General features: G+C 37.9%; 2 protein-coding genes across 2 annotated transcripts; both read right to left on the bottom strand.

Annotated features, from left to right (window-relative positions):
* Positions 1-270: 270 nt before the first annotated feature.
* On the bottom strand, positions 271-4,594 carry LOC122137345 (ribonuclease inhibitor-like). The gene is made up of 8 exons (XM_042723383.1): positions 4,287-4,594; positions 2,871-3,101; positions 2,554-2,727; positions 2,049-2,222; positions 1,393-1,560; positions 1,092-1,265; positions 681-854; positions 271-535 (listed from the first exon to the last, which is right to left on the bottom strand). The coding sequence occupies exons 1-8, from the start codon at positions 4,334-4,336 to the stop codon at positions 271-273; spliced, it is 1,410 nt and encodes a 469-aa protein (XP_042579317.1). The 5' UTR covers positions 4,337-4,594.
* Positions 4,595-6,375: 1,781 nt separating this feature from the next.
* On the bottom strand, positions 6,376-12,506 carry LOC109102410 (bone morphogenetic protein 10-like). The gene is made up of 2 exons (XM_042723699.1): positions 11,050-12,506; positions 6,376-10,314 (listed from the first exon to the last, which is right to left on the bottom strand). Exons 1-2 carry the CDS (start codon positions 11,447-11,449, stop codon positions 9,233-9,235), a joined length of 1,482 nt encoding a protein of 493 aa, XP_042579633.1. The 5' UTR covers positions 11,450-12,506; the 3' UTR covers positions 6,376-9,232.
* Positions 12,507-13,611: the final 1,105 nt, after the last annotated feature.

Genomic DNA, 13,611 nt, shown 5'->3' with positions numbered 1-13,611 from the left:
ATAATGTTCCGTTTATTGCACAGAACGATCATTTCACTTCATAAGAACTCAATATATCATCAGGAGCCATGGGTATTTTTTTGTTTTGTTTTTGATTCTCAAGTGATTGCAGCCACTGACTTGAATTTTATGAATCACCAAGGACCACGGTTTCAGCTAAAAACCTTCTTTAATGTTCTACTGAATTTAAAAAGTCACCTACATCTTAGATGGCCAGAGGGCAGGTAAATTTTCAAACGGAAAATAAAAATGTTTTAGTGAACTATCCCTTTAAAGGGTGTCAAAAATGGCACTGATTTCAAGTGTCTCAGTATCTGAAATTAACAAGAAAAGAAAAGTCTCCCTGTGCAACATACTGTACTTGAGGGTCTCCAATTTGAAAGTTGGATCATTCAATCTAGCTGTGAGCAGCTGACCACCTAAATCTCCAGGATGATTGCAGCTGAGGTCCAGCTCTCTAAGGTGTAAGGGGTTTGAAGTAAGAGCTGCGGCCAAAACAGAACAGCCTTCCTCTGTGATAAAACAGCCAGACAGTCTACAGACATTTACATATGACACACATTTACATATGTTTACATGAAAATTATCTAAGATCTAAAAATCTGAAAGTATGTGTAACATAATACAGTATAAACTATTTAGTATAAATATCTATATTGAAATGCTAGCTTTTAAAACACCTCAGTATCTCCAGTTTACAGTGTGAACTCTTCAGGCCATCTGAGAGCATCTTCACTCCTGAGTCCTGCAGGTCATTTTTGCTCAAGTTCAGCTCTCTCAAAGGGCATTTTGCTAGTTGTAAAACTGAAGCCACAGTCGCACAGGACTGATCAGTGAGATAACAAGTGGACATTCTGTTCAGAACAATAAACCAATAATTAAGACACCCACTGAACATGCATAGCAGCAGAACTGGCTGATGTGTGCACACCAATATTGCAGCAACATAATATAGATTGCTACTCCATATGTTTGGAGTAACTACTTTGAGCATGAAAGTACAGAACAAACACACTTCTGTGCATATACATTACAAAACATATTTAAAACCAGTTTTAGTAACAACATATAAATGAAACTGAAATACGAACCTCAGTATCTCTAGTATACAGTGAGGACTCTTCAGTCCAGTTGAGAAAATCTCCACTCCAGTATCCCGCAGGTCATTATCACTCAGGTCCAGCTCCTTCAGAAGGCAGTTAACTGATTGTAGAGTCGAAGCCATCATTTCACAGGACTGACCAGTCAGGTTACAGCTGGCCAATCTAAAATAAAGAGTTATGTTTCACATTATGTAATAATATGTTATTTATCAAAATCTTGCTTTACTGCATGTCTAATACTGTCACATATACAGTTGCATTGCAATGCTTCAGACAATACTTCACAAACCTTAGTTTTTCCAGTTTACAGCTATTCAGTCCAGCAGAGAGCCATTCAAGACGTGAATCCTTCAGGTCATTATTACTAAGGTCCAACTCTCTCAGGCAGGAGTTCACTGAAAGTAGAACTGAGGCCAGTGTTTCACTTGACTGGTCGGTGAGTTTACAGCCAGCTAGGCTACAAATAAAAGAATTTGAAAAGTTGCTTGTCTTTGTAAAATGTTCTGTTTTTTAATGAATCTTAAAATATATTATTTGCTTTTGAGGTTTATTTTTATAAAGTCCTTTTTTATTCCAATGTTAATTCATGTTTCCAGGTCGGAAAATCATTTTTTCTTATAATATAAACAAGCAAACAATGCTATGAAATTCTGTATGCATATATTATTTCATATTATTTATATTGAATTTATTTAAACCAAGTCTCATCAAGTATGTGCTGTTAACACAATTTTTGCACTGCTTCAAAAACTAATACAGTAACAATGATCATTTGTATCTTCTATTCATTACTACAAACTGCTGTTTGGGTACTTTTATTAAGTATTCCCTTCCTTTTTGGATGAATGAATCCTGCCACCATGTTGTACACTATGTTCTTTGCTATGTTTATAGACAATGCTATTCTTTCCCAATATCTAATGTATAGAAATATATGTAGCAGACCTCAATATCTCCAGTTTACAGTGTGGGCTTTTCAGGCCAGCAGTGAGCTGCTTTACTCCTGAATCCTGCAGGTCATTGTTACTGAGGTCCAGCTCTCTCAGGCATGAATTTTCTGATAGCAGAGCTGAAGCCAAAGTTTCACAGGACTGCATGGTGAGTTTACAGCCTTTTAATCTACACAGGAAAAATATTACAAATATATTACTGTGATGACTATTATAATGAAACATTTTTAATTATTCATAATATATTTTACATCTCACAGCTGCATTTTACTGAAACGTCATCACGTAAAATTTTTCTATGCACAAGGTGAAAACAAAATGATTTGGTGAGGAAAAGCACTTGATATGTCATTACTCATGCATGCAACCTTAAATATTTACGTTGGACAATCAATAGACTATGTTTCATTCCCAACATGATCTCTACTAGAACATTTTGCATTAACAATCTTTACAAACAATAGCATTGAATATCTGAGTGATAAAAACCTGCAACTAACCTCAGTATCTCCAGTTTACAGTGTGAACTCTTAAGTCCAATAGAAATGAACTTAACACCTGAGTCCTGCAGGTCATTGCTACTCATATCCAGCTCTCTAACAGGAGAGTTTGCATTCTGTAGAGCCGATGCCACAATTTCACCTGATTGTTCAGTGAGATTACAGCCTTCCAATCTGAAATGAAAGAAGATAATGCAAGAAGTATTACTTACATGTAACAACATGTGGCTGCATAGTTATTTGGAAATCAAAAATTCATGATCATAAGCCTTTTTGTTTTAAGTTCTTCAGATCACTGTTGGTTTATTGGTTCTCACGTTGCTTTTCGACAGTTCCTCACAGCTGGTACCAGTCTCTTTTGAGCCTCTGTGGATGTTGTGTTGTATTTCTTGAGGTTTAGCTCTTCCTCTGCCATCAGAAGCATATTAGCTAAAGCTGAACAGTGTGCAGGTGATAGATATTTTTTAAACTTTCCTTCAGCTTTCAGGTAAGCCTGAATGTCTTCAAGAATAATAGACTGATCTTGAACCACCTGTTTCTTTCTCCCACTGCAGAAACAAACAAGATTTGTAATCAATTAAAATATTAAAGACCCTCTGTGGTGAAAATAAAAATTTTAATGTTGTTTACAAGTTAATCCGGAGTTTTGATACGCTTAAAGGCAACCCATCAGCAAATTCATCAGTTTACACCATTGTTGGGCATTGAGGAGCACCAAAGACTCAAAGTAAAGTCTCAAAAAACCTGCCCCCATTTCCTATCATCACAAACATGTAACCAATCCAGCAGTGAGTAATGTAGCCAATCACAGACATATCTGTTGATTTCTTGAATGCAATGGCCAATACACTCATCGCTAAAAACACTGGACTTTATGCCAACATCTGAAATTGCATACTTCCCTACAATATAGTAGACAAAAAACAGTATGTGGCAAAAGAAGTATGTCTGAATTCACAGTGCTTATAAAAAAGTAGGCAAAAAGTACCCAGATGACCAACTACTTCTGGCATGATTCTGAAGTGTGCATATGATGAACACTTTACTATCCCATGAGACCACGGATAGGATTTATGAATGGCAGTGATACGACGCAACTGACACTGGTAGTCACCTGATAATGACAACATGCCAAATGTAGTATGTCTAGATTACATTTATACTACTCACATTCATACTATTTAGAACATACTCTTTTTGCAGTCGCAAAGTAATTACTTCCTCAAGAGATTATGTGATTTCTAATGCAGCCTTTGTTTCAGTGCTGAGTTCTGCTCAGGACTCTAAGACTTTAAGAGATATGGGCTATACTGAACACTCAGAGACATCTCTTGAGATTCAGTATAACTCAGCTCTTAAATGTAAAGTGATTAAAAAATGAATTGCACAGGATTTTTAAAAGGAATGTAAACAAGCCTGTGAGGGATAGAAGTACACTTCAATGATTGTACAGTTGTTTAACAGACTGTTCAGTTGATCTTTTGCGAAAGGAAAAAAAAATCAGTAGACAAAAGATAAATAAACAGGTCTGAAAGTTAAGTTGGCAAAACCTTTACCTTTATACAGTGTGTGCCAATGTAAAGTCTGTAATTCAGTACCTTGCAGTTTTCATCCACATTAAATTCAACATGGCATCTAACCTAACTAAATATATTTGCTATTGTTTAATTTTTGTCACACAATTCATTTCATAAGAGAATTACATGAGCGTGTAAATGAATGTGCAAGCACACCTGTGTTTAAAGTGTTCTGCTTTATCACTGAATTTAGGAGGTTCAGCCATGGATCTGTCACTCTTCAAAGACACACAACTTTGACCTGATGTTCTCTGAAACGGATGATGAATATTACCCTCTTCTTCTCTCTTCTCATAAAACCCCTTTTAAAGGCAGCGTTCCCGTCCTCACTCCCCAAATAAACACTTGGGTTTGAAATAGATTCGTCTGCCTCCATAATAAATAAATAATATTACAACTACGTGAAAACAAAGTATGTATAGCAATATACAGCACGGTTGAACTCTGGTTAAACTCAACTCCACGAGATTTCTTCACAGAGTTTACAGTTCAAAATAAAAGTCCTCCTGACTGCGCATTTTCCTAGCTGTATACTTTACATGGTACTAAACGATACTGTTCTAACAAAAAGTGTGAGGTACATATTTATATCTTTATACAGTCTCTATACAGAGATGATTTATCTGTTTAGATGAAACAGATTTTGTTTTCTGTTTATACATTATGTAGCATCGTCTGTTTGAATATTAAACTTGACACATTCAGTTTGACAGCAGGCTGAAATGGCTGTATAGCGTCCTCTAAAGGCTTCAAGTGACCTTGAGATGAAAGAGTGGAGCAGGTGACAATGAAAGTAACTTTACCTTAAAGAAAGCAACTACAAGTTTGGCATTTTTTACAAATTTCTCCTGAATCAGCAGATAAAAAAATCGATGAATAGGAACAGTAAGATTTATAGAATCATGCCATTTGTGAGTTTTTTTCTTTCAATATTCACAAATGAACCTGTATCAATAATGTTATTATGTTCAGAGTTTGAATGAAATTACATTTATGTTGTGTAATCTGCAGGAATGACTATATACTTAAGAATATGCAACATAGCTCATAAAACTTGGCAATAACATTCATTTTTTTTTAGTTATAATTTTTGAAACTTTACCTGATCTTTCTATCTTTTTTTTTTTCTCACAAATGAGTATCAGCTTACTGCCCTAGATGAAGCTCAAAATGCTGAGGCCAAACTGTGGTCTGATGTCAGTGTAGGCCTACTGTGTCACCTGTCACTTGAAATCAGTGCTGCTGAGATATTTATTTTAAATATAGTGCATACAGTGCATCCACACAAGTCGTATTGACTAGTTTTATGATACACTTATATTATTTTTTTAGAGCTTGACAGTCACACATATATGGAATAATGAGGCGTAAATTACAACAGAATTCATGAGTGTTTATAATTTCACTGTTTTGAGATTGTGGGTTGGTGACCACAAGGTGTCTCCAAATCTTTGTTACTTGCTTGCTGCCACTCTGGGTGATTTGACCAATGATGATATTAGCAGCAATTAAAGAAATAATTCATCCAAAAATTATCATTATGTCATCATTTACTTTAACCTGCACCTCAACCATCCCAAAACGGTCTTCAATATATTGTGTGTTCCATGAGGGTGAGTAAATGATAGAAATGTTTTAAACCTGGGGTGACTCTGCTCAGTTTATATAATCCTGTTTTTAGTCAGGGTTTCAATTTTTTATTTTTTTTTATTATATTTTTTTTTGTTTGGTAACCTTTCTATACCTGACTTTTTAAAGTAGTCATCTTTATATAGTTTTATATATTTTATGCGTTTGATCTTTTCATTCTTCTATATAATAAATAAATGTGCAGACTAGATATAATAAGAATCATGACATTACTTAACTCGTGAAACAATAAAATGTATTAAAATGTATTAATGGATTTATGTTAATAAATGTATCTTTTTTATTTAATTTTTTATTCGCTGTTTTTAATATCAATAGCATGTCTGTTACCATCAGCACATGCTAATACTGTAACTTCTTCTGTCAACACAAATAAATGATTACCCAGAATTAGATGACAATATCCAGACACAAATGCTTCTGCAATTTGGAAATAGCTCATTAATGGGACACGGCTCAAAGGCTTGTGTGCAATTGGTCAGGAGGTCCCGAACTGTCAACATTCAAGCACAATACACATACTGGAGGGTCTACATTGTTTCCCGTCATTGGTTTAACTTTCCTGTCATGGCTTTTGTGACAAGATAAATGAGAGACAATAACCATCAAGTTTCCACTTGGACATTAACAGGACTACAGTGGATAGAAAAGTCTTGTCAATGATAAATTTGTTATTAAATACTAGAATAGTAAAAAAAAAAAAAAATCACAATATCACAGAAAGTTTCTTTAAAATATCATTTTATTTTCAACTGTGCGTTTGTACATGGCAAAATACATTGTTTCACAATGGCAACTGACAATTACTAACTTCACATCTTAAATATATAGAGAATAAAGCTAAACACTTCCTAAGCCCCCCACCCTAAACCCCAAAAAAGAAGCAAATACATCTGCACAGTTTCAAGCTGCAGAGCAGATGAGCCTGTGTGGTCGTTTGTTTCCAGTCAGCTTCCCATGGACATGGATCTGTTTGACACTTGTAAACTATGGGCCTTTGAGCTGCTGGTCTTCAATGGGAAGTTAAATTTATGAATCGCTCCCACACCCAATGTCTAAACAGCGAGCTCTGGACTGATCGTTGCTAAATATATCTTGTTAAGGAGTTATGGAGTGTTTGGGTGCAAGGGACAAGAGGATCAACAAACTATTTAAAGATAAATACAAATCCTAACAAGACGTCAGTGCTTGGAAAGCAGTTGATTAAAGCACATACAACATCACTGAGTATTTGAACACATACTACATGAGAAAATGATAAATAATTACAATTAATAGGATACCCATATTCTTTGCGCAACAACATCATACAGTATCATATACTGTGAATAGTGTATGTAGTCATATGTACAGTATTACTATACAAAATCACCTAAATAATAATAAAAACAAATAAATTAATCAATAAATAAGCTTTATAATTATTCAAAGCAGCAGAACACAATTTGTACTTCAACAACAGTAAAGTTAATATCAAAGTCAGTAATGCAAAGTATGCATCAGGCATGGGAATAATCCTGGAAGATATTATCAGGTTGAAAAGTCTTGTGAAGGATATCTGTGGGTGGCATGACCTTGCCAGACAGTTTCCATTCATCCTCCTGCCCTAAAGGTGATAAGGGTCCAAAAGGAGAAGAAGAATGACGAAAGACTACAGGAGGAGAGCGATGGGGAGTAAATGATGTGTCTTCGCTTTAGGGTAGACTGGGGTCAAAAAGTAGATATGATATACAACTGCCAACTGGCTTCTCATTCCCAGGAATCAGCTTGGAATTGTCTTTGGTCCTAACACACATGTTTTTCAGTCCTGACACCTTCTTATCACAGCCGTGCTTCGGGGTGGAAGCGCAGCTCGCACGGCATGTGGAGCGGGAGGGGGGGGGAGCCCCCAGTATCCCCCTTGTTGATGCCGTCTGTCGCCAATGGAGCGAGCCGGACCGACTAAGATGTACAGCATGCGTCCTTTGTCAACTGTCCCATTCTCACATCTCAGCAGTGACAGGCTGATTTGTGAATGAATTCCATGGTGAAATGCAGACAAGATTTCAGTAGGAAGAAATGTTACTGAAGAAAAGATAAGTGGCCCAAGAAAGCGTTATATATCAAAACAGCTTAATTGCTTTGAGACATTTCAGAAGTTCATACTGTCCTTTTCCAATGTCTCTCTTTCATGATCATCTGTTTATTGCCAGGTTTTGCACTGAAATAATGGGTTTTCTTCATTAATAATTGCATGGATTGTTTTGTGTTTATACCCACAGGAGTACTTCTCACAAAACACTTTTGCATAACACTTACATATGCACATGAATTTCTTCTTGTCTAATCTAATTTTAATACTTATTTGCATAAAACATGGCCAAACCATCAAGTGCTTTCCGCACAACCTTTACATGAAAACTTAAAACCAGTTCAAATACAATAGACCTTTTATACAGACCCAGATTACAAACCTCTCATTAGTCAGCTGTACATAAGTACAGATGTACTGTTTTTTTTTTTTAAATAGAAAAACATTAAAACTCAAGCTATAATGTACTTTTCTTACTTTTTATTCTATATGATGGAACCTCTTCTTAAAATTTCATCTTCCACCCAGAGTCAACATTTTTGCTGGTGTGTTGTTTTAGCTGTTCCCAATGTTTTCATTAATTTAGAATGAATTTTAGCACAAAATGCAATGCTGAATAATGATTTGTCCTTTATGCAGATTTCACACATAGATTTGTGCATGACTAGTTAATGAATGAGACCCATTGTTGTAAGACTGCGGATATCCATAATAGGAGTTGTTCTCAGATACATTCGAAAGTCCAGACTGGTCCGTTCTGGTCTGTTTTACCCTTCATTTACAAGACTTTTCTGATAAACATTTCACTTCAACTTGGACAGTTCATATCAAATGCATTCTGTTAAGCAGGAAGCTGCATATTGACTTGGCGGTGTCACGACAGATACGATACTGGGCTTTGTGGAAACAGGCCATTTCACAGGCTTCTTGTCTCTGGTAATGTCACTGGACTGACCCTGTGGTGCTTGAGTTCGCTGCCATCTTAACGAAACACCCACTTAGCGAGGACTCTGCTGACGCAAACGATTTAAACTTCAGTCTTTACTGATAAGATATCCCGGCTGATCTTGAGGCGTGTCAGTGGTTCAATTATTGTCTTATGTTCCACCCAATCCTTGTTCAGCAGGGATGAAATGGTCACCGTTCCCACTAAATGTTGCATTGTGGCCCCTCGTCACGTGGCTCCAGAATTGGCTGATTCCACAACTGATTACATGACTCCTGCTAACGCTGTTAAGGTTGGGAGTAAGAGCTCATCCACTGCCATTTGGAAGAAACTTAGAATATTAGTCGTAGACAATGACTGCCTTTTAGTCTCTTTCCAATCCAAACTCTAAGCTTGTGGCCCAGATTCACCCCACTTCTCCATGTCCATTAAATACTATCTGCATCCACACTTCGCTACCACCATACCTTCATATTTATACTGATATGTCACCACACCTGCATCATCTAGGTAGAGCAGGGAGATGGGATCTAGCTCAGTGGGAACGCAACAAGCCCTGGACACTCGTTGTGGACTTTTCAGACTGACCAAAGTTTGCACAATGGCATGTTTAGTAGGTGTAACGTGTTTGGTCAAAGGGTACATGCACGTCCCTGTACACTCGAAGGCTTCATAACCGGAGGGCGCTAGGATCCAACTGTCCCAGCCGATGTCTTTGAAGTCCACATAGAGGGAGGTCTTTTTACACTGGTTGCCTTTGGCATTGCGTCTGATTCTAGACGCTGTGTCATAGATGAGGTTGGAGCGCATCTGTAGGAGAGCCTCCTCGCTCTGCACCTCTTCCTCATTCCCATCTTTTTGTCCCATAACTTCCAGGTCATCCCAGAGACCGGTCAGTTCTAGATCAAGGTTGTCTTGAACACCAGGCCCACTGGTCTCATGCTGGATCAGCTCATTGAGCTCTCGTTTGTCTCCGCGGTGGTCTACGCTCTGGTCATCAGAGAAGACGATCATTAAGGGTTTGTGTTTGTCCTCAGGGCTGGTGTCAATGTCCATGTCCCCTCCTCTGGCGGTGTCTTCCTCCTTACCTTCGGTTGACGTCAAACTCTGAGAGTTCAAACTGGCTATGTGGACCTCCAGCCTGTGGGTGGTGCCATAGTCTGATTTCCTCCAAAGATGCACCACAGCGGTCAGGTCAAAGGATTCCCACCCATTATCTGTACCATAAACCTGTCGAGATGCCAACTCCACTAGTTCTGTTTCTCCGTCTCGCTTGGTTTGATTTCCTCCATCAATATTGTCCCCTCTTATTTGCTGACTGCTGTTCATTTCAATCTGTTTGACCTCATATATGGTCACTTTTCTGTCAACACCAGTGTATTTGTTGCGGTCAGTCTGGACCAAAGTGTACAGTCGGAGCTCAGCTGCGGTGACTCTCTCGTGATGTGGGATAGACACGTTGAAGATAAGTGGGTGTCGTCTCACTCCACCAGGTCCCACACTAGATGGGGAGGAGTCTGAAAAAAAAAGGGAATTCAAATTCTCATGTTGTCATTAGAAATCTACCATAAATATGCCTAAAAAATGTGTCTAATAATATTACAGTAAAATGTAAAAAAATATATTATATGTGTGTGTGTGTGTGTGTGTGTGTGTGTGTGTGTGTGTGTGTGTGTGTGTGTGTGTGTGTGTGTGTGTGTGTGTGTGTGTGTGTTTATAAAATGAAAGTAACTACATTTATGCATTTAGCAGACGCTTTTATCCAAAGCGACTTACAGTGCATTCAGGCTCTACATTGTTTTTTACCAGTAGGTAAACTAGGTGAAAATAAGGTCAAATTGTCACGTTTTGAATGTATTTCTAGACAATATGATAGTTTTTAACTTTCACAACACAAGTTGGTTTTGATTGCTTTTATTGTCCTCATTTGTAAGTCACTTTGCATAAAAGCATCTGCTAAATGACTAAATGTAAATGTAATGTAAATGTATTATATTGTCTTGATTAATTGCATATAATGTAGCAAGCACAATTATTATATTTTAATCAACAAGCAAATAGCCTAGTGCACAACCAAAACATGCATTTTAGAACACTTTTCTAGCATCCTTACTTGATTATTCAATTACTTTAAGTACTTAGTCAACATTATTGTTTCTTTGTACTACATCCACAGTAGAAAATATATTATTTTATTGCCATAAGCTGATTTTATAACACAGTCCTCATTGGAAAAGTAAATATACAATTACCTTCATTTTTAAAGCTGCGTACAATGTTTGCAGAAGGCATTGCTGTTCGGTCACTGGCGAAACGGTTGTACAGCTCCAGCATGTACTCAGGGGGCTCTACTCGAGTGGCCCCATGCTGCACAGGGGGGCTGGGACGTGTCAGGTTAAAAGTGCGCAGAAACTGTCCCTTCAGGGTCTCCAGCAAGCTCTGCATGTCTACCTCACTGTCCTGCTCCAGAAGTGAAGGATCCAGAACCCCTCCATGTCCGTCATCCAGCCCTGGAGCGGTGCGCAGCCTCTCGGGGGAGCCGATAGGGCTACTCTGTGCACAGAAGGGCCCCCAGAAGAGCAGGAAAAAGGCCAATAAAACAGATGTGCTGGATGAACACGTAATCCAAAAGTAATTCCTGCTGACACCCATGATGTAAGGCAAATGAGGTGTGTATCAGCTATAGGTGCAGAGTTTCACAGGAGCGAAATCTAGAGATCCAGTGACAAATGCCTTCAATTTAAAGAACTCAACCCTTTCTTCTGGATGGAAGGTCAGTGGTCACTCCAGTGCAGAATGTAGGGAAGTAAAGCCGTCCTATGCTGTTTTGGTTCTTATATGTAGCCGCAGACTGGTCACTGCATTAAAGTGCCTCTATTCCTGACCTCTGAGCATTTATTCTTCTTCTCACCTTTTGATGAAAGGTTTGGGCTAGAGGGTGGTTTCACTACGTGAAAGAGATGTCCCAGAGATGTGGCATCTCTTTTCAAATGTTTTTTCCTCTCTCTCTCTCCCTCCTGCTCTCTACTTTCTCTCTCTGTCCCTTATCTACAAACTAGGAAGCTCTGCGTTTTTAGCGTTCGTGGTGTCCCTGTGTGTGTGTGTGTGCACCGTTATCTGCTTTCTTTTCCTTAATGAGGATTTTGTAAACATCGCTCTGATACGTGCAGAAGCCCCTTCCTTTGTTTGGGTGGGTGAGCCAGGGCAGATTTTGGGCCTAGTGTTTATTTGTTTTTCCTATGATTTCCTATGAGTGTTGGGACTTAAGTTCATTGACCATTTCTTTTTGACAAACGTCTGAAGAGTGCCTCTGTATCCTTGAAAAAGAGAGAGGATAAATATCTGCGGTGACGGAAATTGAAATGAAATGAGGTGTGAGAGGTTGCAGGATAGACTGAAAGCAGCCACTTTTTGCCATTACAAAACTATTATCTGTGAATCTCTGTGTATCTCAGAGAGGTTTGTAAGCATCAATTGCAATGAAACGAGTACTTGAAAGTCAAACATTCCCTCATGGGAAATAAATAAGTTGCTCAAAGTGTGGACAGATGACTTTTTTCCCCAACACAAACAAAACCTACTGAATTCCATGCATGTGAGTATTTTGTTTGTATTTCCACTGACTTCTGGAGTATCTTATCATCTGTAGGGTGAGCAGCAGGGTGCCTGCTGAAGAGCTTCTGCGCTTACAGGCAAAAACAAACCGCTCATTCGGAAGTGGAGGGAAGCACTTATCACCCACTCTGAGGAGCTCTGCGGCCACTGGAAAACGTCTCCAGAGGCTCAAGATGTCAGTACCCAATAGACGGACTTCATCCACTGAACTTCATATAAATCCCCACTTTGCAAACTGTGTAGAGGCAATCACGAGAGGAATGCTTCAGTCAAGAAGAGTTTCTACTTCCAATAATCACCTAAGATCAGTTTCATCCTATCTGATCTAAATCTGTCTTGCATGCTTCTAAACTGGCAGAGGATCTAGAGCAGTGGTTCTCAAACAGTTTGACTCCAATGCTATTCAATAGCAATGGTATATATTTAAACAGACAATAAAATATTTATATAAAAATGCACATCAGTTTTAAAGTTTTGTTAATTTACATGACTTCTGAAGGTCTATAAATCACACTATTAAAATTAGGTTTCATCCGCACTGTTCTATAGATGTCCAGGCAAAGGGTTAAAGGAGCAGTTCATAAAAAAAGAAGAAAAAATTAAATAGATATGAAATAATGATAATTCGAATTAAAACTGTTTACTCATCCATATATTGCTCCAAATCTCTCTGCCGTCATTTTTCCGTGAAATGCAAAATGAGCTATTTTGAAGCATGTACACACTAGGGGTGTGCAATAATGATGAAAAAATATATCTCTATATCTTCTGGAATTTTGTAGACAACAATAATTAGATGATATTTTGCTAAGTGTGTTATTGTGCTGGTACCTCTGCAGGTTTAGGATCTGTGGACAGCTTGGAAATTATTCATATTCTGTGTGGTGGCTAGTTTGCAGGAGTAACAGAAATAAACTTTTAAGCTTAAATGGATTTTCAACTTTTATGGGCATTTTTACCTTAAAAAGGCCGTTTTTTTCTAACATAATTGATTGTATGACTTTTGTGTCAAATTCTTAAATATAAATTAAAATCAAATACTTAGACACTACTGGGCTGTTACCAATCAAATGAAAACAGTATCAACAAAATTTGTGTTTGCAATGCAGAGGTGGCACAGAATCTGCATCTGAAGTGGCATTTTAGATGCATTTACACACACTGTTTAATACAAGACAATCATGCATTTAACCTGCAGT

This window comes from Cyprinus carpio, chromosome B5 (genome assembly GCF_018340385.1).
Source record: "Cyprinus carpio isolate SPL01 chromosome B5, ASM1834038v1, whole genome shotgun sequence".
Taxonomy (NCBI): Eukaryota; Metazoa; Chordata; class Actinopteri; order Cypriniformes; family Cyprinidae; genus Cyprinus; species Cyprinus carpio.
This window is presented reverse-complemented; position numbering and strand designations above follow the sequence as displayed.